The sequence below is a fragment of the Eleutherodactylus coqui genome, chromosome 5, assembly GCF_035609145.1.
Source record: "Eleutherodactylus coqui strain aEleCoq1 chromosome 5, aEleCoq1.hap1, whole genome shotgun sequence".
NCBI lineage: Eukaryota > Metazoa > Chordata > Amphibia > Anura > Eleutherodactylidae > Eleutherodactylus > Eleutherodactylus coqui.
Window position 1 is genome coordinate 277,186,079 of NC_089841.1, and position 26,613 is coordinate 277,212,691.

Consider the following 26,613-nt stretch of genomic DNA (forward strand, 5'->3'; position numbering starts at 1 on the left):
TGCCCCTCTGCAGAGCGTCGCACAATACCCTTTTCTTGGGTGCGGTGAAGTTGCCGCAGTTATTACCACTGTCCACTGGCTGTATACTTTTCTGCCCCTCTGCAGAGTGTCACACAATACCCTTTTCTTGGGTGCGGTCTAGTAGCCGCAGGTATTAGCACTGTCCACTGGCTGTATAGTTTTCTGCCCCTCTGCAGAGCGTCGCGCAATTCCCTTTCCTTGGGTTCGGTCAAGAAGCCGCAGTTCTTAGCACTGTCCACTGGCTGTATAGTTTTCTGCCCCTGTGCAGAGCGTCGCACAATATCCTTTCCTTGGGTCCGGTCAAGAAGCCGCAGTTATTACCACTGTCCACTGGCTGTATAGTTTTCTGCCCCTCTGCAGAGCGTCGCAAAGTACCCTGTCCTTGGGTGCGGTAAAGTAGCTGCAGTTTTTAGCACTGTCCGCTGGCTGTATAGTTTTCTGCCCCCTCAGTGCAGAGCGTCGCACAATATCCTTTCCTTGGGTCCGGTCAAGAAGCCGCAGTTATTACCACTGTCCACTGGCTGTATAGTTTTCTGCCCCTCTGCAGAGCGTCGCACAATATCCTTTCCTTGGGTCCGGTCAAGTTGCCGCGGTTATTAGCACTATCCACTGGCTGTATAGATTTCTGCCCTTCTCTGCAGAACGTCGCGCAATTCCCTTTCCTTGGGTGCGGTGAAGTATCCGCAGTTATTAGCACTGTCCACTGGCTGTATAGTTTTCTGCCCCTCTGCAGAGCGTCGCACAAAACCCTTTCCTTGGGTGCGGTCAAGTAGCCGCAGTTATTAGAACTGTCCTCTGGCTGTATAGTTTTCTGCCCCTCTGCAGAGCGTCGCACAATACCCTTTCCTTAGGTGCGGTCAAGAAGCAGTAGTTATTAGCACTTTTCACTGGCTGTATAGTTTTCTGCCCCTCTGCAGAGCGTCGCGCAATTCCCTTTCCTTGGGTGCGGTGAAGTAGACGCAGTTATTAACACTGTCCACTGGCTGTATAGTTTTCTGCCCCTCTGCAGAGCGTTGCACAATACCCTTTCCTTGGATATGGTCAAGTAGCTGCAGTTATTAGCACTGCCCACTGGCTGTATAGTTTTCTGCCCCTCTGCAGAGCATCGCAAAATACCCTTTTCTTGGGTGCAGACAAGTAGCCACAGTTATTAGCACTGTCCACTGGCTGTATAGTTTTCTGCCCCCCTCTGCAGAGCATTGCACAATATCCTTTCCTTGGGTGCGGTCAAGAAGCCGTAGTTATTAGCACGGTCCACTGGCTGTATAGGTTTCTGCCCCTCTGCAGAGCATCGCACAATACCCTTTCCATGCGTACGGTCAGGTAGCCGTAGTTATAAGCACTATCCACAGGCTGTATAGTTTTCTGCCCTTCTGTGCAGAGCATCGCACAATACCCTTTCCATGGGTGCTGTGAAGGTGCCGCAGTTATTAGCACTGTCCACTGGCTGTATAGTTTTCTGCCCTTCTCTGCAGAGCATCGCACAATACCCTTTACTTGCGTGCGGTCAAGTAGCCGCAGTTATTAGCACTGTCCACTGGCTGTATAGTTTTCTGCCCCTCATTGCAGAGCATCGCACAATACCCTTTCCATGTGTACGGTCTGGTAGCTGTAGTTATAAGCACTATCCACTGGCTGTATAGTTTTCTGCCCTTTTGTGCAGAGCATCGCACAATACCCTATCCTTGCGTGTGGTCTAGTAGCCGCAGTTATTCGCACTGTCCACTGGCTGCATAGTTTTCTGCCCCCCTCTGCAGAGCATTACACAATACCCTTTCCTTGAGTGCGGTCAAGAAGCCGTAGTTATTAGCACTGTCCTCGGGCTGTATAGTTTTCTGCCCTTCTGCAGAGCGTCGCGCAATTCCTTTTCCTTGGGTTCAGTCAAGAAGCCGCAGTTCTTAGCACTGTCCACTGGCTGTATAGTTTTCTGCACTTCTGTGCAGAGCGTCGCACAATATCCTTTCCTTGGGTCCGGTCAAGTAGCCGCAGTTATTAGAACTGTCCACTGGCTGTATAGTTTTCTGCCCCTCTGCAGAGCGTCGCACAATACCCTTTCCTTGGGTGCGGTGAAGTAGCCGCAGTTATTAGCGCTGTCCACTGGCTGTATAGTTTTCTTCCCCCCAGTGCAGAGCGTCGCACAATACCCTTTTCATGCGTACGGTCAGGTAGCCGTAGTTATAAGCACTGTCCACTGGCTGTATAGTTTTCTGCCCTTCTCCGCAGATCGTCGCGCAATTCCGATTCCTTGGGTGTGGTCAAGCAGCCGTAGTTATTAGCACTGTCCACAGGCTGCATAGTTTTCTGCCCCTCTGCAGAGCGTCGCACAATACCCTTTCCTTGCGTGTGTCAAGATTCCACAGTTATTAGCACTGTCCACTGGCTGTATAGTTTTCTGCCCCTCTGCAGAGCATTGCACAATATCCTTTCCTTGGGTGCGGTCAAGAAGCCGTAGTTATTAGCACTGTCCTCAGGCTGTATAGTTTTCTGCCCTTCTGTGCAGAGCGTCGCACAATACCCTTTCCTTGCATGCGTCAAGATTCCGCAGTTATTAGCACTGTCCACTGGCTGTATAGTTTTCTGCCCCTCTGCAGAGCGTCGCACGATACCCTTTCCTTCGGTTCGGGGAAGCAGCTGCAGTTATTAGCACTGTCCACTGGCTGTATAGTTTTCTTCCCCCCAGTGCAGAGCGTCGCTCAATACCCTTTCCATGCGTACGGTCAGGTAGCCGTAGTTATAAGCACTGTCCACTGGCTGTATAGTTTTCTGCTTTTCTGTGCAGAGCGTCGCGCAATACCATGTCCTTGGGTGCGGTTAAGAAGCCGCTGTTATTAGCACTGTCCACTGGCTGTATAGTTTTCTGCCCCTCTGCAGAGCGTCGCACAATACCCTTTTTCTTTGGGTGCGGTCAAGTAGCTGCAGTTATTAGCACTGTCTACTGGCTGTATAGTTTTCTGCCCCTCAGTGCAGAGCGTCGCGCAATACCTTGTCCTTGGGTGCGGTTAAGTAGCAGCAGTTAATAGCACTGTCCACTGGCTGTATAGTTTTCTTCCCCTCTGCAGAGCGTCGCACAATACCCTTTTCTTGGGTGCGGTGAAGTAGCCGCAGTTATTAGCGCTGTCCACTGGCTGTATAGTTTTCTGTACTTCTGTGCAGAGCGTCGCACAATAGCCTGTCCTTGGATGCGGTCACGTAGCTGCAGTTTTTAGCACGGTCCACTGGCTGTATAGTTTTCTGCCCCTCTGCAGAGCGTCGCACAATACCCTTTCCTTGGGTGCGGTCAAGTAGCCGCAGTTATTAGCACTGTCCACTGGCTGTATAGTTTTCTGCCCCTCTGCAGAGCGTCGCACAATACCCTTTCCTTGGATGCGGTCGAGAAGCCGCAGTTATTAGCACTGTCCACTGGCTGTATAGTTTTCTGCCGCTCTGCAGAGCGTCGCACAATACCCTTTTCTTTGGGTGCTGTCAAGTAGCTGCAGTTATTAGCACTGTCCACTGGCTGTATAGTTTTCTGCCCCTCATTGCAGAGCATCGCACAATACCCTTTCAATGCATACGGTCAGGTAGCTGTAGTTATAAGCACTGTCCACTGGCTGTATAGTTTTCTGCCCCTCTGCAGAGCGTCGCTTAATACCCTTTCCTTGGGTGCGGTCAGGTAGCCAGGGTTAGCACTGTGCACTGGCTGTATAGTTTTCTGCCCCTCTGCAGAGCGTCGCACAATACCCTTTCCTTGGGTGCAGTGAAGTTGCCGCAGTTATTAGCACTGTCCACTGGCTGTATAGTTTTCTGCCCCTCTGCAGAGCGTTGCACAATACTCTTTCATTGGGTTCGGTCAAGTAGCCGCAGTTATTAGCGCTGTCGACTGGCTGTATAGTTTTCTGCCCCTCTGCAGAGCGTCGCACAATACCCTTTCCTTGGGTGCGGTGAAGTTGCCGCAGTTATTAGCACTGTCCACTGGCTGTATAGTTTTCTGCCCCTCTGCAGAGCGTCGCACAGTACCCTTTCCTTGGGTACGGAAAAAGGAAATATTAGAGTGCAGTTTCACGGTGAGAGCTGGTTGTACGGCACTGCAGACTGAGAACGCTATAACTGCAAGGCTAGGAACAAGCCTAGATGTGTAATACAAAAATTTATGCACTACTGCTCCCAGCCAGCCACAACTATAATGCACATGGTCAGATGTAGCCCTAAGAAGGACTGTTGGGGTTCTTGCACAGACGATCAGGAGTCCTACATATAGGCAGCTCCTTCCCTAAACTCTGCGCAATGCGCTGCAGACTGATAACGTTATAGTTGAAATGGCCTGCATAGCCCAAGATGCTTAAAAAAAAATAAATTGGTGCACTACTGCTCCCAGCCAGCCACAAAACTAATGTGCACGGTCAGATGTAGCCCTAAGAAGGACCATTGAGATTCTTGACGACAGGATCCTACTCTAACACTTTCCCTAACCTCTGCCAGCATGTGTCTGAGGCGAGCCACGGGCGGGACCAGTTTATGTACTAGGTAACCTGATCGGCCCAGCCACTCACTGCAGGGGGGTGGGATAGGGCTGGCACGTCACAGCAGGAAGTGGTAATTCCTTAATATTCGAGGGGCAGAGGGGATTTCAAAGGACAGAAAGACGAACTGAAAATGGTGGATTGAACCATCCATCCGGAATGCAAACCTTAAAAAATCTTTGAGAGTTGGGATGGATGGGAACGTGATAATATGCATCTTTTAAGTCGATGGTGGCTTGGACACTGTCTACGTGAATTAGAGGAGTTGTTGTTTTAACCTTTTTCATTTAAAATTTTTTGTAAACGATAAACTCATTTGGGATCTTTACATTTATTATGGTTTGATAAGAACCATCAGGTTCCTTTGCGAAAAATAACGGGGGAATAAAACCCTTTCTGACAGTCTTCTTTGGGGACGGGGATGACGGTCCCTAAGATTAACAGATTCTGAATCCCTGCACATAAGGACTGTTGGGGGGGGGGGGGGGGGGTGACTGGAGGGAGCTCTCCACGAATCTCCTATAAGGCAGAGAGTAGAATTCGATTTTAGAACCTTCTGATATTAGACATAAAATCCACTCATTGAATGTAATGTTCTCCCATATGCTATGGAATGAGGACAAGCTCCCACCCACTTGTTGGGGGGTTGAAGTAGAGGGTTTCTTTGACGGAATCTTACCACTTTCTCCTTTGGGGTATGACCAGCGTCCAGTTTTCCCCTTTCCTTTGTATTCCCTAAATGAGGGGTAGGGTATGTGTGGCCTCTTGGGGGGTCTATCCACCAGTAACCCCTGACTTTTATCTGCTACCCTCTCCATAAGCTGTTCCAAATCCAGGACAAATATGTGCTGACCTCGGAATGGCAGGGCGCAAAGTCTGTTTTTGGACGAGCTATCGCCAGACCAGGCCTTTACCCAAACGGCTCTCCTAGTGGTGTTAGTGAGCACCGCAGTATGGGCCCCAAGGTGGACTGATTCCATAGAAGCATTTGCTAAAAAAACAGTGGCCATTTGCAAAAGAGGGAGACCTGTTCCCTTTTGGCTTTCTGGTCTCTCAGCGTAGTGAGTTGGTCCAGCCTTATTGACAGACCTAGCCACCAACGTGGCTGCTATGTTGGATTTAATTGTTAGGGCCGATGTAGTCCAGGCTTTGCGCCTCACACTTTCAACTTTGCTATCCGTGGGGTCCCGGATAGATGTTTTTATTTGGGGGATATTTTGAAAGGCTGCTATGTCGTCCTCTGAGAATTGGAGCCTATCTTTAACCCCTTCCCGCTCCAGGACGTACATTTACATCCTGGAGCGTCCGGGTATGTATGTTTATTACAGCTGACACCCGCGGGCAATAGCCACGATCGGCCGTATGGCTGATCACGGCTATTAACCCCCGCGGTGAGATCAGGCGAGTCGTGAAGGTGTCATGGCTGCCTGTGGCTTTCTAAAAGGCCCCAGGGCTGCGTTGAGAGACTGCCTGTCAAGCCATCCCCGTGGCTGCCTTCAGAATGCAGTATGACGTAAAGCTATAGCATTAACTCATACTGCAGGAGCGATCAAAGCATCACATGTTGTAGTCCCCATGGGGAACTTAAAAGAAAAGTGAGAAAAAGATCAATAAAGTTTTATGAATTGTAAAAAAAAGTTTTAATCGCCCCCCTTTTGCCATATCTATCTTAAAAAAATCAAAATCATAAAAGAGAAATACTTATTTGGTATTGCTGCGTCCGTAAAAGTCTGATCTATCGAAGTAGCACATTATTTACCCCATACGGTGAACGTTGTCCGAAAAAAAAATAAAGAACACCAAAAATGCACTTTTTGTTACCCTGTATCCCAGAAAAAAACGCAACAAAAAGTGATCAAAAAATCGTATGTTTTCCAAATTGGTTCTATTGGAAACTACAGGACATCCCGCAAAAAGTGAGACCTTGCTCTACCACGTTGACAGAAAAATTAAAAAGTTATTATGCGTACAAAATGACCGCAGAAAATAATTTAAAAAAATTAAATGTCTTTGAAAAAGGAGTAGTACAGTAAGAAAAACCTCTACAAGTTTGGTATCGTAGTAATCGTACCGACCCATAGAATGAAGTTATCAGGTCATTTTTGCTGCAGTTTGTGCGCCGTAGAAACAAGATGCACTGAAAGATGGCTGAATGTTGTTTTTTTTTTTTTTTCATTTTACTCCACTTATAATTTTTTAAAAAGTTTTTTCAGTACATTATACGGTACATTTAATAGCACCATTGAAAAATACAACTCGTCCTGCAAAAAACAACAAGCCCTCATACAGCAACGTTGATGGATAAATGAAGGAGTTACGATTTTTTTAAAGGGGGGAGGGAAAAACAAAAATGGGGGAAAAAAGGGGCCGTGTCGTTAAGGGGTTGAAGTCCTTCGATAGTACCAGACTTTGCTCCATATACTGCCATTCTTTTTGGATTAGGCGCTTCAGTGTTGTATTTACAGGGAACACTGGTTTGCGCCAGGGTATAAGACCAGCAAACATTTCGTCTTGTATGAGGTGTCTCTTCCCCCACTTGCATGGTTTTGCGAACCGCCCTGAGGAGTTGGTCAATGTCAGCGGAGGAAAATATATATTTTTCTCCTCTTGCACTTCCTGGCTGAACCCAGATAATTACCCTGCTGAGAAGTTGTCCCCTAACTTGGACTCTGATACAGAAGTTGCGAGTCTTGTCTTTTTTGCGGAAGTAGAGGGGACTGGCTGCTGGAGGCTGGACATAGACGATTGAGCTTCCTCACATAGTATGACGCGAATACAGCCATCACCAAGGTTTTTTCCTCCTGTACAATTTTTTGTAGTACACGACGTACAAAGCGATGTGTATGTGTCATCCAGATGTTTTAGGCACATCGGACTATTTTTACTTTTCTTTCCAGCCTCTTTAAGCTTCTGTGTATCCCTGTCCTGCAAGACCTGTGTAGTGTCCTAGAATAACATCCATAATTGTCATACACATTTGTCTTATGCAGATGCGCTGTGCAAAGCTGTCATGTCTATTTTCTGTATGTGTGTTGCACAGCTGCAGCGTCTGAAGGATTAACTCCCTTAAAGGGGTTGTCTCGCGCCGAAAAGTGTTTTTTTTTCTCCATAGGCCCCCCGTTCGGCGCAGGACAACCCCAAGGGATGTGTTAAAAAAAACAAAACATATTACTTACCCGAATCCCCACTCTGCGACGTCTTCCTTCTTCTTTCTTCTTCCTTCACCAAGATGGCCACCGGGATCTTCACCCACGATGCACCGCGGGTCCTTTCCCATGGTGCACCATGGGCTCTGTGCGGTCCATTGCCGATTCCAGCCTCCTGATTGGCTGGAATCGGCACACGTGATGGGGCGGAGCTACGCGATGACGCGGAGCTACGCGATGACGCGTAGAGGGGGGCGGAGCCAGAACGCCGCTCGTGCCTGGACCGAGCAGAAGGGGAGAAGACCACACAGTGCAAGCGCGTCTAAAAAAGCAAGAAGACATCAGAATTAGACGGATCCATGGCGATGGGGACGCTAGCAGCGGAGCAGGTAAGTGAATACCTTCTGTATGGCTCATACATAGCGACAGCGCACCCCACAGAGGCCCCCCAGCAGCAACAGCGCACCCCACAGAGGCCCCCAGCAGCGACAGTGCACCCCACAGCGCCCCCCCCCCCGACAGCGACACCCACAATGGCCCCCCAACAGTGACACACACAGCGGCCCCTAGCATTCACTGCCCCCCACAGAGGCCCCCAGCATTATCTGCCCCTTACAGCGGCCCCCCAGCTGTGACTGCCCCCCACACAGAGGCCCCCCAGCGGTGAATGCCCCCCACAGATGACTGCCCCTCACACAGCGGACCCCCAGCGGTGACTGCCCCCTCACATCGGACCCCCAGCGGTGACTGCCCCCTCACATCGGACCCCCAGCGGTGACTGCCCTCTCACATCGGACCCCCAGCTGTTACTGCCCCCTCACATCAGACCCCCAGCGGTGACTGCCCCTTCACAGCGGACCCCCAGAGGTGACTGCCCCCTCACAGCGGACCCCCCTTCGACCCATGTACTTACCTTGTGGATGTTTGGATGCTCCGCTCCTCCTGTGCCCGGCGCCCTCCAGCAGCGATGAACTCCCACGCACACTGTGACGTCAGTGTGTTGCAGGATGCCTTCTCCCCCGGACGCTCCTGCGGAACCAACAGGTAGGAGACGTCGGGGGACGAGGGGAGGAGAATCCTGGGGCACACTGACATCACAGTGTGCGCCGGGATCAGCGCTGATTATTAGTGCTGGTTAATGAATACCGGCAGGGGAGTCATGGCCCCTGCCGGTATTCATTAACGGGGTGACCGGCCGCGTGTCAGCGACTATGGCTACGCGTGTCAGTGCTGACACATGTGTCATAGGTTCGCCATCACGGCATTAAAGGGGTTGTCTCGTGAAAGCAAGTGGGGTTCAGCACTTCTGTTTGGCCATATTAATGCACTTTGTAATATACATCGAGCATTAATTATGAGCCATACAGAAGTTATTCACTTACCTGCTCCGTTGCTAGCGTCCCCGTCGCCATGGATCCGTCTAAATTCGCTGTCTTCTGGCGTTTTTAGACACGCTTGCGCAGTCCGGTCTTCTCCCTGGTGAATGGGGCCGCTCGTGCCGGAGAGCTGGTTCTCGTAGCTCCGCCCCGTCACGTGTGCCGATTCCAGCCAATCAGGAGGCTGGAATCGGCAATGGACCACACAGAGCCCACGGTGCACCATGGGAGAAGACCCGCGGTGTATCGTGGGTGAAGATCCCGGCGGCCATCTTGGTAAAGGAAGAAAGAAGTCGCCGCAGCGCGGGGATTCGGGTAAGTAATAAACTTTTTTTTTTTTTTTTTTTTAACCCATCCCTTGGGTTTGTCTCACGCCGAACGGGGGGCCTATTGAATAAAAAAAAAAACAGTTTCAGCGTGAGACAACCCCTTTAAGAGAATGCAGTCAATAATAATTCCTATTTTGCCTTTTCTTCTTTATTGACACATTAGTACAACACAGATACAGTCCGGGCCCAAACTGCATTCCTACATAGGTGTATGTAGTGCAAAGGAACTCAAATATTTTTCTTTACTTTCCAATACCCAATACTGAGGTTCTAGTCCCTGGACTTGTGTTCCTTGCTTTTCTCCCACTGGGATTTTCACCTGAGTGATTCTTGAAGGTTCAAGTGGACCTACATGGTGTGGAGTTTTGCCTTGGACAGACTCCAAACCTCACAAGTAAGTCCACCTGTTTCCAGTACTAGAAATTGCATTTTATTTAATATTTTCCCCTATGTCTGGAGCGCTGACACCTTATTTATTGTGTCTTTGCAGCCAAGGGTCAGACTCTCATTTCCTGGTTACAGTCCCTAATAATGTAGAGTCAACTGCCAACCACACCAGGACTGGTCTAGGCTAGGCTGATTGGTTGGTCCAGTGGGTTCACACTGCTAATCTGTAATAGTGCTCGTTTCGCAGATAACCTCTTGGCAGTACAGAGAAATTTTAAATTTTTTTGGCCAGTAAGAACAGTTACTGGATGATGGGCTCCTTCCAGGAGGTGCCTCCATTCAATAAAAGCCACCTTAATGGCTAGAAGCTCCTTGTTCCCGATGTCATCGTTTTGCTACTGGATCAGTACTAGTGCTGAAGAAAAAAGTGTCTTTAGTTTCTCCAAAGCAGCTTGTGCCTCCTGGGACCAGGAAAACGCATGTGCTTTCTTTGAGAGGCCGAGATGACTTTTGAGAAGTCCTTGATAAATCTTCTGTAGTAGTTCCCGAAACTGATCAGGCGCTGTACTTCCTTCAAATTTCCTGAAATGGGCCAATGCAGGATGGCTTTAATCTTGCTGGGGCTCATACTTAAGCCATCCGGCGAGATAATGTATCACAGCATTTGCATTTTGCTCTGTTCAAACTCGGACTTTCTAATTTGATGTTGAGGTTATTCTTTTGGAATTGTTCCAAGATCATCCGAACGTGCCTGCAATGTTCCTGTAAATTGTCAGAGATAATGAGGATGTTGTCAAAATATGCCACTATGAATTGATACAAGAGGCCTCGAAATACGTCATTGATAGAGTGCTGGAAGGTAGCAAGAGCATTGCAGAGACCGAACGGCATCACTAGAGATTCAAAGTCCATATCTTGTTCTGAAAGCCATCTTCATCTCATCTCCGGGGCAGTTCTGTATCAGATTATATGCTCTTCTGAGGTGCAGTTTAGTAAAAGCTTTGGCTGCCCAAAAGCCTCTCCAGCAATTCTGGGATTAATGGGAAAGGATAGCAATTCTTAATAGTAATCTTGTTTAGTTCCCGATAATCAATGGTCGAAAAGCAGAATCTTTTTTTTTTAAATAAGAAAATGGGTCCTCCCGCCGGGGAGGAATAGGGACGGATGAAGCCCTTCTTTAGATTTTCATTCAAATGTTCCTGAAGGGTTTTTACTCTGGTTCTGAGAGGCTGTAGATACGCCCAAATGGAATAGAAGATCCAGGGAGCAGCTCTATAGGACAGCCATACAGCCGTTTAGGTGGCAGCTGGTCAGCTTTCTTCTTGCTACAGACATCCCTGAACATCTGGTATTGAATCTGTAATTTTTCAAAGTCCTGTTGACCATCCTTGGGGTCTTGCATTGGTTTAAGGGCAGATGGTGTTATCTTGCAGCTCTCTTTACAGTATTCTGAAGGGAAGGCAATGGTAGAGAATCACTGGAAATTTAGGGGACAAGATGAGCTTGAAGCTGATTGTTTGTTTCTTGATGGTCAGGTTTCATACAAAGCTCCAATTCGATTGTCTCCTGTGTGACAGGTCCCAAAAAGAAGGGTGACCTATCCACGGTTTCCATATCAATCGGTATGGGCTTAAGTCTGGTGGCAATGTTTTTGTCAAGTACATGAAGTTTTCTCCCACTCGTGAATCCAACATCGCTGAGTACTGCATCTTCTGACAACCTGTTAAGATCTCTATTGGGAGGACAAAGTGGTGGAGTGCGGGAACGGTTTTCACACAGTTTTGAACTACTGATGCAAAGGTGTGTTTAGTAACATCCCCTTGTTTCATGATGGCTGGATTGGTCGTAGTCTTGATTTTGGCTAGGGCGAAAATCCTTTGAGGCTTGTTTGGACAGTTTACTGTGGAGGCTTGGGACATTATGTTTTAAAGGTACAGATTTTTAACACGGCACCTTTCTTTTTCAATGGTAGAGAGGAGTTTGCGGATGACGTCAACCTGCATCTGTTCTGATGCGGCTTCACTCCTCGGCTAGGGACTCAACATGGATTGACTGAAGGAGTAAGAGGCTACTGACAGGAGTGCAGGAGGTCCCTGGTTCGAATCCTGACACATCCCCCTGTTCTGACTGTACTTTCACACTCACAGATAATACTGTAGTGTGACAATCCTTGTGTGACACCCAGTTATGTGTTGCCAATAATTGTGCACCCTGCCCTCAATGGCACAATATGAGACACATTGTTCTTTTCAATGCTTTTTTATTTTACCCCTACCAGACCATGACAAGTGGTTGACAAAAGCAGTTCCTACGAGTACTGTGTGCAACTTTCTCTCCAACCCAGTCTCGAGCTTTACACCTCCCATGGTAGGAGGAGAGGGAGCAGGGTGGCAATTTATATTTAGAGACCAGCTACAGCAAAAGCTCCCAATACATAAGATAAGTTTGGCACCTTGAGTGGGCAGCTGCCACGCTGACATCCTCCTTCCGTAGTCACCAAATGTGGAAAGCAGGAGGAGCTAGCGCTAGGAATTCAGAGGCTGGTGGACACATTCTTGAGCCCTGTCTTTCAGCGCTTCCTGTTTCTGCATTTATGCAGGTACAGAGATTTTAATAGAAAAAAAAAGCAAATAAAAAAAGAAATAAATCATAAACTGTATGTTTCCACGGACCAGAGTCGCAGATATTGGCTGGGTGAAAGGCATAGTTGATCAGGTGACCGGTGCGGTGGCAGAAAAAACATGTTACTCCCAATAAACTTTAGGGAGTTGACATGCTTGTGACAGTGGCTTCATTCAACAAAATAAAGCGTACTGCCACACTGCTGAAATTGTTCAGGAATGGTTTGCGAAATATAACAAAGAGTTCAAGTTGTTGACTTCAAAAATTGAACGTGGGGGTATGTGCTGGAAATTAATTTCTATCCATGGAGGGACTACTTTGTAACTTACTGGACATAAAAGGCCTACTGTTAATGTTTTGATGCCAGAAACCACAGGATACAGGAGCCTTTCTAAAAAAAAATATATATATATTATACATAAACTGTAGCGGGATTAGCTCATGTGATTGCTGTCTTCTGAGACAGATGGGTATTTTAGGCACACCAAAAACAAACATAGACCACTCTGGTCAAATGTGATGCAATTAGCCATGACCAGTTATAGTTTTTTCTTAAACCACTACACAGTTTTGCTGTGTCAAAACTCTTGATAGACTCCCTTTAACTGTTCACTCAGAAAACACTGAATAAATTCATCTCCAGAGAGCATATGGCTTTTCAGCTTCTATGAGAGATCAGATAGAAGTACAGACATGAGATATCAGATAGAAGATCAGAGAAGTACACATAAGTCTCTAGAAAAGGACAGACGGAGCAGGAGACTAGCCGTTATGATGTCTCCAATACACAGTAGACCCTGCTCCTTCTAGGGGTCTATTTATGAAGACAGATTTCCTGTCCAATTTAGTGCCAAATGACAATATACCAAGTTGGTTAATACTCATTTAAAAGGCCTTTTACACGGGCCAATGCAAACTATATAGGAATGACCAAATCACGCCCCATACAGTTTGCATAATGTCAGCCACACATCTCCTGTTTAAATTAAGGGAGATTGTTGTCGACAAGTAATAATTATTTGGCACACATAAAAGATTTGATCAGACAGCAAGCGTTTTTTCACCTGTCAGATAATCACTGACTTATTTATTTGTGCAATAATGGGGAACAAACTCTTACAAATGGTTATTCAGCCATTTTTTGGTCCACATAAAATACCTTTAACTCTCTATAGCATACCCTCAGAAACAGAAGCATGGATGACATTATACAGCAGTGCTGAGCAGTGCAGATGTGAATTTAGCACTAGGATGAGACAGAAAATGTATCAGCAGCATTTCTGTGTATGTCTCATCCTCTCTCATTCCTTAGCATCTTCTTCCTCCCCTCTCCATAGATTTCTATGAGCAACGGTAATCTAATCTCTTAGTGAAACTGAAAATTCAGCTCCCCTCTGCTGTACGGATTTTATTAGTGAATTCAGTGATCAGTGCGGGAAGAAGCAGCATAGCCTAGTAAGTACAGAAAGAGGCTTTTTTTTTTCTATAGTGAGATATACTATAAAGTTTATTATATCCACTTGTACTTTTGGTCCATAGGAAGTCATTTATAATCAAAGATGCAGTTTGAAGCACATCTCTGCTTTTCAGATAGTTTGCCACCATTAAACCAAATACCAGAACTGACTAATAGGGAATAGGGACCCATACAACTCTCTGTACTTCAAAACCAGGCTTTTTAAAACAGGTTTCACATGAAATTCTTAAGCGGCAAAACACATACGAGTGTCTGTATGCGTATTCATAGACACACTCACATTATATACATGCATCCTATGACATGAAAGATAAATCTCCTCCATTGAGGACAGCTTGGCCTCACCTTAGTATACAGCAAGTCCTGCATGATCTGGGTCCGAACAGGTTTCTCTGGAAGACAGGGTAAAGTTCCTGTTGAATCCCTGATGGCATCATCCACTTTAACTTTGATCGTTTCAGCACACTGAGTTACTTCTTTTGCATGTGAAGTACCAATGATGAAGTGGTCGGACATTGTAATTGAAGATAGGTCACACTTTAACAACTGAATGTAATCTTTCAGCATCTGCTCTTCCTCTTCACTGAGCCAGGGGTTATAGGGGCTGAAAAAAATCATGTATTATAGCTATTTTTTAAGCTTCAAGTTATGTAACATTATATAACTGCAATATCTCTATTATGTGGAATGTAGTGATTGCGCTCATGTTTGAACACAGCTCTATTAATTCCTTAACGCACTAGACCATGCACCATCACCAATCGGCAATCTTGTTTTATAGTTATTAAAAAAGACATTTTCCACTTATTTTAACTTTTCTTTCTTCTGTCCTCTTAGAGGACTTGAACTAGTGATTATATGCTCACTTATATAATATACTATAGAAATTATATTTCTGAAGGTATTCTAATAAGACATGCCACGAGCATGCCTTAATGGGCAGAAATACATCCCTGGGGTGCTTCACAAAGCCCTGGGCTAGCAAGACACTTGAGCAGCAGTCTGGGATTGCATTGTGGAGAGAGTTCATGACACTTAAATGACCCGTGGGATATTTAAATGCCGCTATTAGAATTGACTGTGGCATTTAAATAACTAAGAGCCACAATTGAAGTTATGACTGATCATGGCTGTCGCCGGCACCTGCCAGGTATGCTCTATACATACACGCTCTATTTTAACACAGATTCCGCGTGGACGGCATCTATTGAAATCAATGGAAGCGAGTGTTCCAGTGCTCATACACAATTAATATAGTGCATGAGAGGCGTAAATGCTCGCTGCTTCATAGGAAAATAGATAGAAAAGCTGGAATGCCAGCTGGAGAGAAAGAGAGAGCTTTCTTCCACGCAGACGATAAGCTGTGCATATGCATAAATCTATACAGAAAAACACTCGCATCCGCGATCTTCCACGACCATTTGCGATTACTTTCCGTGCCTGATCGCAGCTCTTCTACTGCGGCAATCTGCATGTGGAATCCGACCCGTTTGTGTGAGACCGGTCTCACAAAAAGTTTTGTAAAGAATCTGTCATCCATCAATATATCCAGAGATTTATGACAAGAGTGATAACACGAACAATCTGGAGAATCTGGAATATACATTACATGGATAGCCCATTGATTGTAGGGGAAAGTATGACACGCTCAAAAGGGCTCTTTCATTAGAAAACAAAAATTCTACACTTACCTATTCCTAACCCATCAGTCCACTTACCGCATCTTCTCCCCACTGATCTTCTCCTGTCTCCTGCAGTACAGGGGGGGGGGTCTTATCACCTGCAGATGGCCGATTCTTCTTCTTCCGGAGAAGAAGCGTCCATTCTCTGCAGTCTCCTCCCTGCAGAGCAATGTAGGTCATGTCATTAGTGATGTAGCCTAGCAGAGAGTGCTGAGCTATTGCCAAGACTACGCATGTGCGCTGTCTCCTCTGCAATAGTATATGAAATCTCGCGGCGAGACAGCGTGCATACATATTCTCGGCAGTAGATCAGCATTCTTTTCTAGGCAGTGAATGTTTATTCACATTATTAGTATAGGAAAAAAGTGCAGAGGAAGGACGCTCCATAAGAAGAAGAAGAAGATCCGGACGGCTTGTGGTGAAGTGACCCAGGGGACAGGAGAAGATCAGCGAGGAGAAGATCTGGTAAGAAGGCTGCCTGAGGAGGAATAGGTAAGTGTTGATTTAATTTTTTTATTTAAATGACAAAACCCCTTTAATTTCTCCTGTGGTAGCACTGCAAGTGAATTTTAAGGGTGCTGCCAGTTTCCTCACGGATTACAGTTGATTGCTGGGAGGCCATGTGATCAGTTTATCGTTGTACTAACTTTCTAACAAGAAGAGATCATTAAACATGACGCTAACAAACTTCTAAAGCATTGAAGAGCAACTGATATTTTCTCTATTTCTTCTTACTTGTTTACTTTTTGCTCAGTCACTTTCCTTGTTTCCAAGTTGGGAATCTTCCCTTCTCTCCGAAAAATCTTTTTTATCTCCATCAAGAACAGTTTGGTTTTTATCTCCATGTCTTTTGGTAGTAGCCTCCAACCTTATTTTTAAAAGATATGTAACTATATTTACAAACAAAATACACTATATTTTAGGAAGTTACAATTTCAAAGCACTTACATGAAAAAGATATATTATTACAGTAGGCAAGTGGCACATTCTCCTTGCTGAGTCATTAATAGGGCATTAAAGACTTGGCACATGAAAGACAAACCAAATAGATAATGCAAGTCTAGACAACTGGCAGATAGGATAATAGCAATGCAATTAAAGTTAGTATCAGGACCATCAGCTGCATATGTGTTTGAGACCATTATATCTGTCAGCTAGCTTGCAAACCCTCTGGCTATAGTATGTTACATCAGTATATTCTGTATAACATCTCTAAAGCTAAAAACAAAGGTTTGTTACTGTGTTAGCCAGTAGAGTCAAATGTGATTGTTCCCAGCAAGAGAAACCACATAATCTTCTAGATATAATACCTTTTAATGGCTAACAAAAATACATGATGTTACAGTGAGCTTACGAACCTCTCGGGTTCTTCGTCAGGCTAAGATGGAATAGATCTGAAGAGGCATACATATTTATACACACCTATGACACACATACTACTGATAAGGCAAAGACATGGATGTGATTGGTTGGCACTTAAAAAGAATACTGCAAGACATAACCATTTTTAACTAAACACTAATAAGGGAGTGAAAGTTTTATGGTCCCTGAATTATTGTTGGGGGGGGGGGGGGGGGTCAGGCCAGGAATGCTGCAACAGGTACACAAACATTTTTAACTAGGCACTGATAAGGGAGTGAAAATTTTAGGCTGCCTGTCCATGGGCGTTGCGGTATCACGCGGATCTCCATCTGCCACCCGGGAGCAGGAGCCGGCAGATAGATCTCCGCTGTCAGCCTATCTGACAGATAGGCTGACAGTGGAGAATTGTGGTGATTCTCCTCTCGTGGACAGGGGGAAAGTGCTCTCCATAGCAACGCTATGGAGAGCTTTCACTGCGTTCCCTGCGGCCAGATTATCGACGCGGGGAATGCAATTCAAACTCGCCCATGGACAGGCAGCCTTATGGTCCCTGAATTACTGTTGGGGGCTCACCAGGCCAGCAGTCTTATCTGTGCTATAGATCTTTCATACCTCCAATTCACTCATAAAACCTCGGCAATAGTTCAATCCTCCATTGAACATGTCAAAAGTAGTTATAGGTTAATATTCCCAAATTCTTCTATGGCTTTGTGACTTGAAGCCACCCTTCAATATCATAACTCTCATATCTCCTATGTCATGTCCATGATTAGAAAAGTGCTCGGCTGCAGGTAATTCTGTCTTCCTCTGTTTAATTGTATGGCGATGAGACCTCATCCTCGCTCTCAGTTTTTGCCTTGTTTCTCCAACATAAAGCCACCCAACAGGACATTTACTGCAATGGATCAGGTACACAACATCAGACATGGAACATGTGAATGTCCTGGGATCTTATAGTCTTGTTGTGTGTTGGGGATCCGTATCCTGTCCTTGGTCAGTATATATGTGAGCAGGTCTTACAGCTCCTTAGTCTACAGCCAGGCCATCACATACAATCAGATCTGCTCCAACCAAACAGACAGAGAGGAAGATCTATACCATCTTAAAAGGTTTTTTTAAAATCAGGCTACCATCCCACCTCGAATGATGACCAAATCACTAGAGCCACCAGGATAACCAGGAATCAATTACTCCGATACAAAAGAAGGAAAGAAACAATCATATACCTCTAGTAGTGACCTACAATCCACAGCTAGAGGTACTAAGGAAAACCGCAAAGAAACTCCACCATAGCCTACACAATGATGACCGTCTGACCAACCATATCCCCAGACCCTTCTCTTCTGTGTTACAGGCAACCTGCAAATTTGAGGAACTTTATAATCAGGAGTGCATTGTTCTCTAACACACAAAAAGGAACTTATCCCTGTAATGTAAGGAGCTGTAAGACCTGCTCACATATACTGACCAAGGACCCTTCCCATGCCCTGATATAGAGAATTGTAATTCCTGATCACACATTCCTGTGATTCGTTAGTAAACCCACTATAATATGTGTCTGTAAGATGCGCACACACACAGACACCCACTCGCATGCTGCAACAGCAGGAGAGGCAGAGACTTTGGAGATCCTTAACACAGTGTCTGCATATCTGTGAGGCTGCAGCCTCTGAGTGCAAGGGATTCACGTATGCCTCTTCCCCTGTTGCTTAGGAATTGTCCTTTGTTACTAATGAAGCTCTGCACCTAACAACAGAGAGTGGATTGCTGAGAAGCTGGAACAGAGACCCCTAGTGGCAGCCACCTCAAACATGATCTACAGTGGTAAATTTTTAATGCAAGTTTATTACAGAAATTATGAGACTAACAAGAGCTGGTAGTTGAGCAGATGTCTGAAAAGTTAGTGCCCCTCTAAATAATGCTACAGGCCATAGGTCAACTGTAAGCACTCAATGTTTAGAAAATGCAAAGTTGTATTACAGCTTCTTTTAACTTTAATTTCCATTGCCTAAACAGCGGTTACTAGTCAAGGAATTGCTTATACCATTACCTAAAATATAAGAATCCGTTTCAAGAATTTGCATGTAAAAAAGCAATAGGCTGCTGGCAACCCCTGCAGTGATTTTTCCGGGAAGGGCTTTAAATATAAGCCCTGGCAGCATGGCTTGGTGAATGGTGGGACAGGTCGCACACTTAAAGAGCTCTTGCACCTTGCCACCCAGGAAGCAGCTCTGGGGCACTGGAGAAGCATCCATAATGACTCACACTAGTGGGCATGAAGAAGGAGAAAACCTAGGGACTGCAACCGCCAGCATTGCGCAGAGGAAGAGGCACCACGGAGAGCTATATTGGTCCCAGCCGCAAAGCAGCAGAGGGATCCAAGATGGCGCCGAACCTCCAGAGGATTAGGAGCAGGAGCGTGCCGACACAGTTACCAGCCCTCAGCATGCAGAGAGCGGGGTTGTACAGGAAAGAGCCACATCGGAGAAGAGAGGCAGGCAAGCATCCCCTGAGGGATCCCCCTAGACAGTACTAGCTGCAGCAGCTCAGGAGGCGAGTAAGGAACCCCAGGATGGGGAAGCCGTGAGTAGGAGAGGCACAAGCCTCCATAAGCAGCACAGCTCTTCACTCCATACAGCCCAATTACAGGCATCAGATGGGGGTTGTAGTCCACCCAAACAGTCCCATACCTCAGATGCACAGTGTGACAGCAGACAAGAAGAACAGCTCCCCTGTTAGCCGCAGTCACCTTCTTCTAGTATAGTGAGCAGCCCCTCACATAACTGGGCTAACAATGTATCTAACAAAATGGAGGATGAGGCATGGAAACATCGTATAATGACTATTCCCAATAAAATCTGGATGAGTTCTTTAGGAGACATGAAGCCCCTAACAAGCAGGCATTAGAATGGATTCACATTGACATACAACACCTGGGTCACAGGGTCCTGCAGGTCGAGGAAACACAGGAGAATACGGTTGGCATTTTGGAGTCTCACAAAAAAGTTATCCATGCACAAGCAGATCAAATAGCAAGTATCATAAGACACCCTGATGATTTAGAGAATAGAAACAGAAGAAACAACCTGCGCATGAGGGAATTACCTGAAGAGGTAGAAGGGCAACACCTTGATGCATGGGTGCAAACATTCTTCCAACAGCTTCTAGACCGATCCTCAGAACGCCCCATAGAGATCGATAGGCTACACAGGGCTCTGGGACCCAAAGTGACTGACCACAATCAACATAGGGACATCATTTGTAAAATCCCCTTTTTCAAAAATAAAGACAATATTCTACACAAAGCCAGAGAAAAGGGCAAACTAAAATATAAGGGCAGACCTATTTTGCTACTGCAGGACCTGACACAACACACTCTCCGTCTAAGAGGAGCTCTCAAACCACTTCTAGCAGCCCTGGGGGTTCCCGTTGTCTCTAACAGCAAAAAAAAAAAGAAGGAAAAACGTCCTTCTTCCATATACTGGGAGATCTAACCACAATGCTGGGATACTTTTTTGTATTGCCGATGCTGTCACTGCCAGACTGGCCAACTGTACCAACAGTCCTAGCACATACTGCACAAGAGCAGTGACTGACTGCGCACCCTAAACCACGTCATGAGAACTATACGACAACCGAAATGAACACTTAAACCACAAACCAAACAACCAAGATAAAGGTTGTCAATATGCTAATTGATGCCAAATAAAGATGTTCCCACTGCACACAGGAGAAGCCGTGATCTCTGATCCGCTGCAGCAGTAACCTGAAAGCTATTAGAGAAGCTCAACTTTATATCCATGTCCTTTTTTTTTCCCCGTCTCTTTTATGTTGACTTAATACAAATTGATATAGTTACAATGTGGCTGCTGAAATTAATGTTCCTTTTTAGGACTTGGGTCCCGTATAGAGATGAGTGAGCACTAAAATGCTTGGGTGCTCGTTACTCGAGTCGAGCTTTTCGTAATGCTCGAGAGCTCGTTTCGAATAACGAACCCCATTGAAGTCAATGGAAGACTCAAGCATTTTTCAAGGTGACTGATGCTCCACATAGGGGAGGGTGTATGATTCACCTGAAAACATCAGAAAGTGATGGAAACACCACAGAAATGGATAGGGAACGGCAGGGGCAGCATGCATGGAAGCATCTGAGGCTCCCAGGTCGCACTAATAAGCCAAATTGTGGGCAAAAACCTAGTGGTCACCCCCCTTCCCCTAACACTTTAGTTGGGCCAGAACATAATCAGCAAGGCACACGCGCTGGCACATCTTACATAAGCACCACACTAGGTGGAATGAAGGCCAATCACTGCCTGCGGGTGACACCACTGCCTCTTCTCCTGTGTAATATGCTGGCATTGCTGTCCAATCCCCCCCAGGACGCAGGACATTACCCCCTAGGTCTGCTAAGGCACACTTGGTACCTGGTCCTGATCCAAGGTCTGGTCCAGATGCTGAGGGTGTGTGCATTAGGCATGCAAGTGTGAATGGGAATACTCCTGCTTCAGCCTGGGTTTCTGATGCTGTTAAGAGCTCAGAGACCCAGGCAGCTCTTGGCGCTCCTAATATGGGGGCAGCTGCTGCACAAGCAGGTACTGTATCTGTAGGTGGTCAGGAGGGGTTGCAGGTTCCTCTGGTGGCGACAACATCTGGTAGGAGTTATGTCAGTGTCGCCGCTGGAGGGTGGGGTCCTCCTTGTCTCCAAGCTCTAGGGAGAGCGATTTGCAACAGCGCCTCCTGGGGGCTTTGCGGAGGGGGGAGAGTTCAATTACAGTTGGAGGAAGAGAGGTGGACCTATCACTCTGGATAGAGAGACATGGCTTAGGGGCCTTCCGAGAGCAAAGGGGGGAAACCGTATGGTCCCTACTGACACCCGGGCAGCACGTAACTCATAGGAATGTGGTCCGTCTTCGCTGGAGAGGCAATGATGCATGTTCCCCGAGGCGAAAAATAGTGGAGCTTCTATTGAAGATGGGCTTCAGGGCGGTTGACATCTTTGCCCTGATCTATTCTTATGGCACGTCTGAGTTTGACATCAGTTTCGTTCGCCCAGAGGGTCTAGAGATCTTCTGTGGAAACTACGAGCTGATGAAAACTGAGCCCGGCTGGCGAGACTTTGGCATCCAGGTGGTGTCTCGCCAGAATGAGGTCAAGAAGGTGACCGTTTTGACCCGTAACGAGTCCTTTTCTCGCTATGACATTATGATGTGGCTCAGTCGGTACGGTGAAGTAACAGACATGCTCAAGAAGAAAAGGGATGAGCACAGCATATGGTCCAGGACCTGGACGTTTATGGTCAAGTTGAAGCGTTCAGGGAACTCAGTGGCTCACATACCATCTGTAGCCTTCCTCGGTAGGGATCGTATTCTGGCCTTGTACCAGGGGCAGCCGAAGATGCCGCTTGTAAGACTGTGAAGTGTGCTCTGTGTGGGAGTCTGTGTCATCTCGCTGCCTCCTGTGCGGAGATTAGGTATAACCTGTGTGGTGACCTTGGTCACCCATTTAGCCACAGTCCACGCTCCTTTGCCAATGCGCTCTTAGCTCCTACAGATGGGGGTCAGGATGTGACCTCCAGGGGAGAGGGGACCAGCAGACGTGAGGGGGCTCAGGAGGCAGGGAAGAACCGGCAAAAGATGGCTGCTCACCAGAGGCATCATGAGAAATGCAGACGGAGCAGGGAGCTGGCAGGAGCCCACATGGCAGGTGGGTCAATGGTGGCCCCTTTTCACGAAGCAAATCTTGTGGCTGAGGCTTTGAGGGACAGCAAGTTAGATGAAGAGGACAGGAGGATCCAGAGGGAGGAGGAGACCAAATCTGCAGATTCCTCCCACTATGAAAGTGTGGATGAGGAAGGCAAGAGGTTGTTAGAGAAAAGGCGCAAGTTAAATGCCACTAGGAGGAAACGAAGGGGGGATTCAAGATCTTCTCCAACCCCGGGCCAAGTACTGGAAGGAGAAGCCTGCTCACCTCCAGTTGGACAAATTGTGGGCAAGAGCCTGGTGGTCACCCTCCTAACAATTTAGTTGGGACAGACCATAATCAGAAAGGCACACGCGCTGGCACATCATAGCTAAGCACACCACTTGGTGCAATGAAGGCCACTCACCACCTGCGGGTGACACCACTGCCTCTTCTCCTGTGTTACATGCTGGCATTGCTGTCCAATAACCCCAGGACGCAGGCACGAGCCTGCGTCCACAGCATTCTGAAAATTTTTCTCAGCGTAGCGTCCAGCTGTCCCCATCCCAGACGGGGTAAGGCGCACCGCTTCGCCGACGGGAGCTCTGCGACACCGTAGTCTGGTCCTTCCAGCTCCTGACATCCGACAGACTGATGCCGCCCCCACATGAGGCGGTATGCGAAAGAGGAGCGGCCCTCTCCTCTCGTCCCGGGGGTTCAGGTCAACCCACCATTGTCCTGGCGGAGAGCGGGCGGTCTTTGACCTATTTTCTCAAAGCGCTGAGAAGGAGTGGGGATGCGCTTACTGGAGTCAACACACCGCAGCCGCCTACCTTTGGGACAGAGTCCCTAAGTCCCCACTCTGCCCGTCCGCCCGCGGCCGGGCACACAACGCCTCTGCCGATTGAGGAAGCGTGCAAAGAGAAAAAAAAAAATTTAATCTTTCCCCGAGGGGCTTGTTAACCAGTGCCCCAGGGAAAGACTGCATGAACTGTAAAAAAATTAGTGGCCAAAGATGCACACCACGCTGGGATACGTTTCTGTACGCCGTGTGACCCTTTTAAAATTGTGCTTCATGGCTGACATATCGCAGACAAATTAATGTATGATTTTAAGTGCCATCCCATGCCACCTCCGTCGCAGCATTTCATTAGCCACAAATGCCAGCATAGGGGGGACTCAGAGGCCAGTACTTCTACATTTTTTATGAAGAAAACAACCGATTTAAAAAAGAAGACCTTTTTTTTACCAACATTACAGGTGAGAATCTGAAAGATTTTTTTGAGCGAGAGTGCAGGGTATTTGTTTACCAGGAGTATAGGTGAACCCCTGAAACATTGGTGTACCAAGAGTATAGATGAACCCCTGAAACATTGGTGTACCAAGAGTATAGGCAAACCCCTGAAACATTGGTGTACCAAGAGTATAGGCGAACCCCTGAAACATTGGTGTACCAAGAGTATAGGCGAACCCCTGAAACATTGGTGTACCAAGATGTAATGGAAATTAAGGTATTATAATTGTTATATGAATTAAAACTGCGCAATTAGAGACACCATTGAAATATACCAGGAGAAGTTACTTCACAAACTAGGGACATATGTCTAGATGAGATAAGAATATCAAGAAGCTTCCACATGTTAGCTGAAGGGGCCCTAGGAATAACAAGATACTAAGGGAGGGGTTGACGCCTCACACTAAGACTAGAGAATAATGTTCATAAACTAGAAATATGTGGATGTGTATATATATGAATATACATGTATGTATATGTATATATGTGCATGTATATATGAAGGTGCACATGTATGTATGTGTGCCTATATGTATGTAAATGTGTGTATATAAGTAATATTTAATATTACGCCACAGTCATATGAAAAGGACTACACAAAATGGCCGACCACATGCTTAGCTAAAGTACAAGGAACACATATGGTGAGATAAGATAAGGACTTCGAGCTACTTGGGCCCCTCAGCACTCCATCAAGAGGTTATTCACTGCTGACTTGGAAGATTCTGGAAGGTATGCAAATGAAGGGTTAAGTTGACCTATGACAAATGTTGGATTGGAAACTAACCAATAAACTGCATAGTTAATTGTCCAATGATGTTGCGACACCCCAATGTAAGGGGGCTATAAATAAAGATGCCCGACATCGATTTGTTGGGAATTCTTTGATGAATCCATAACTGTGTGGGCTCTGTCATTTAATTCCTCCGTCATATGACGTACTGAACTCTAGGTGTGGCAGCCCTACTGCACGGGTCACCTAGACTTCAGTCACAGGGTACAGTCTGCTGTCCCTCATCAGGCTATCGCCGTAGCATGGGTCATATGACGTCATTCACGAGGTACACTCCGCTTTCCCTAGATGGCCATATATTTTTGCCGCGACACAAGAGTATAGGCAAACCCCTGAAACATTGGTGTACCAAGAGTATACTTGAACATTTGTTTACCAAGAGTATAGGCGAACCCCTGAAAAATTAGTGTACCAAGAATATGGGTGAACCCCTGAAACATTTGTGTACCAAAAGTATAGCCGAAAAAAAAAGTTTTTACAGAGCGTTTTGGCCCTCTGAAGAATTGGCTGTTCAGCGTACTGACATGTTGGTTTAGGAGGAGGAGGAGGAGGAAGAAGACCAAGCTACTTCTACACTTTTTTGGGGTGATAGAGGGTGCATGGTTCTCCAGTTCTAGCTTAAAGATACTTTATGTTAAGGTGCTTTCCACCGGTGGAGAAGAGAAGTCTGGGGAAATCCAGGCTTTGTTCATCTTAATAAGTGTAAGCCTGTCAGCGCTGTCAGTTGACAGGCAGGTACGCTTATCTGTGATAATCCCCCCAGCAGCACTAAACACCCTCTCGGATAACACGCTAGTGGCAGGGCAGGCCAGCACCTCCAAGGCGTACAGCGCAAGTTCGTGCCACTTGTCCAGCTTTGACACCCAATAATTGTATGGAGCAGAGGGATCAAAGAGGATGTTGGTATGGTCGGCTATGTACTCCCTCACCATCTTTTTACACTGTTCCCTCCTACTTAGCCTAGACTGGGGAGTGGTGACACAGTCTGGCTGGGGTGCCATAAAACGGGCAAAGGCCTTGGAGATTGTTCCCCTGCCTGCGCTGGACATGCTGCCTGTTGCCCTCATCTCCTCTGCTAGTTGGCCCACTTAACTACGTCCCCTACTGCTAGCATTGTTAGATGGGAACTTTAGCATCAGCTTTTCCACCAGAACCTGTGGTATTGCATCCCTCTCGTACTCCTTTCCTCTTCGGGAATGAGAGTGGAAAGGTTCTCCTTTTACCTTGGGTCAAGAAGGGTGAACACCAAGTAATCCGTGTTGGCCAGAATGCATCTAACGCGAGGATCATGGGAAAGGCAGCTTAACATGAAGTCAGCCATGTGTGCCAGAGTCCCAGTACGCAACACATCGCTGTCCTCAATACGAGGATGACTCTCAGTCTCCTCCTCCTCCTCTTCAGCCCATACACGCTAAACATATGTGAAGAAAGAAGCATGGGTACCCTCTGCAGTGTGGGCAGCAGTCTCTTCCCCCTCCTCCTCCTCCTCCAATATGCACTGAAAAACAGACCTGAGGGCGGTCTGGCTATCAAACGACGTATTGTCTTCCCCCATCTCCTGTTCTATCCGCAAAGCGTTGGCCTCAATGCTTAGCAGCGACCTTCTCAGCAGGCCAGGCAGCGGAATGGTTAGGCTGATAATGGCCGCATCACCGCTCAGCATTTAGGTTGACTTCTCAAAGATTCCGAACACCTGACAGATGTCAGACATCCATGCCCACTCCTCTGTGAAGAACTGCGGAGGGTGACTACCACTCTGACGGGCATGTTGCAGCTGGTATTCAACAATGGCTCTATGCTGCTCGTAAACCCTGGCCAACATGTGCAAAGTTGAATTCCACATCGCACAACAGTCAGTGCACTGGCATCTGGAAGCGATGTTGCAGTGTCCTGAGGGTGGCAGCATCTCTGGTGGACTTTCTGAAATGTGCGCACACGCGACGCAC

At 46.8% G+C, this 26,613-nt stretch overlaps 1 protein-coding gene across 5 annotated transcripts in view; it reads right to left on the reverse strand.

Annotated features, from left to right (window-relative positions):
• The window catches only part of LOC136628678 (colorectal mutant cancer protein-like), a 175,335-nt gene that overhangs the window by 36,014 nt on the left and 112,708 nt on the right, over positions 1 to 26,613 (reverse strand). For all 5 annotated transcript variants that reach the window (XM_066604781.1, XM_066604783.1, XM_066604780.1 and 2 more), the window contains 2 exons: positions 16,275 to 16,407; positions 14,203 to 14,461 (listed from right to left, as the gene is read on the reverse strand). In XM_066604781.1, coding sequence (XP_066460878.1) covers positions 14,203 to 14,461; positions 16,275 to 16,407 — 392 coding nt within the window. The remainder of the gene's footprint in view (positions 1 to 14,202; positions 14,462 to 16,274; positions 16,408 to 26,613) is intronic.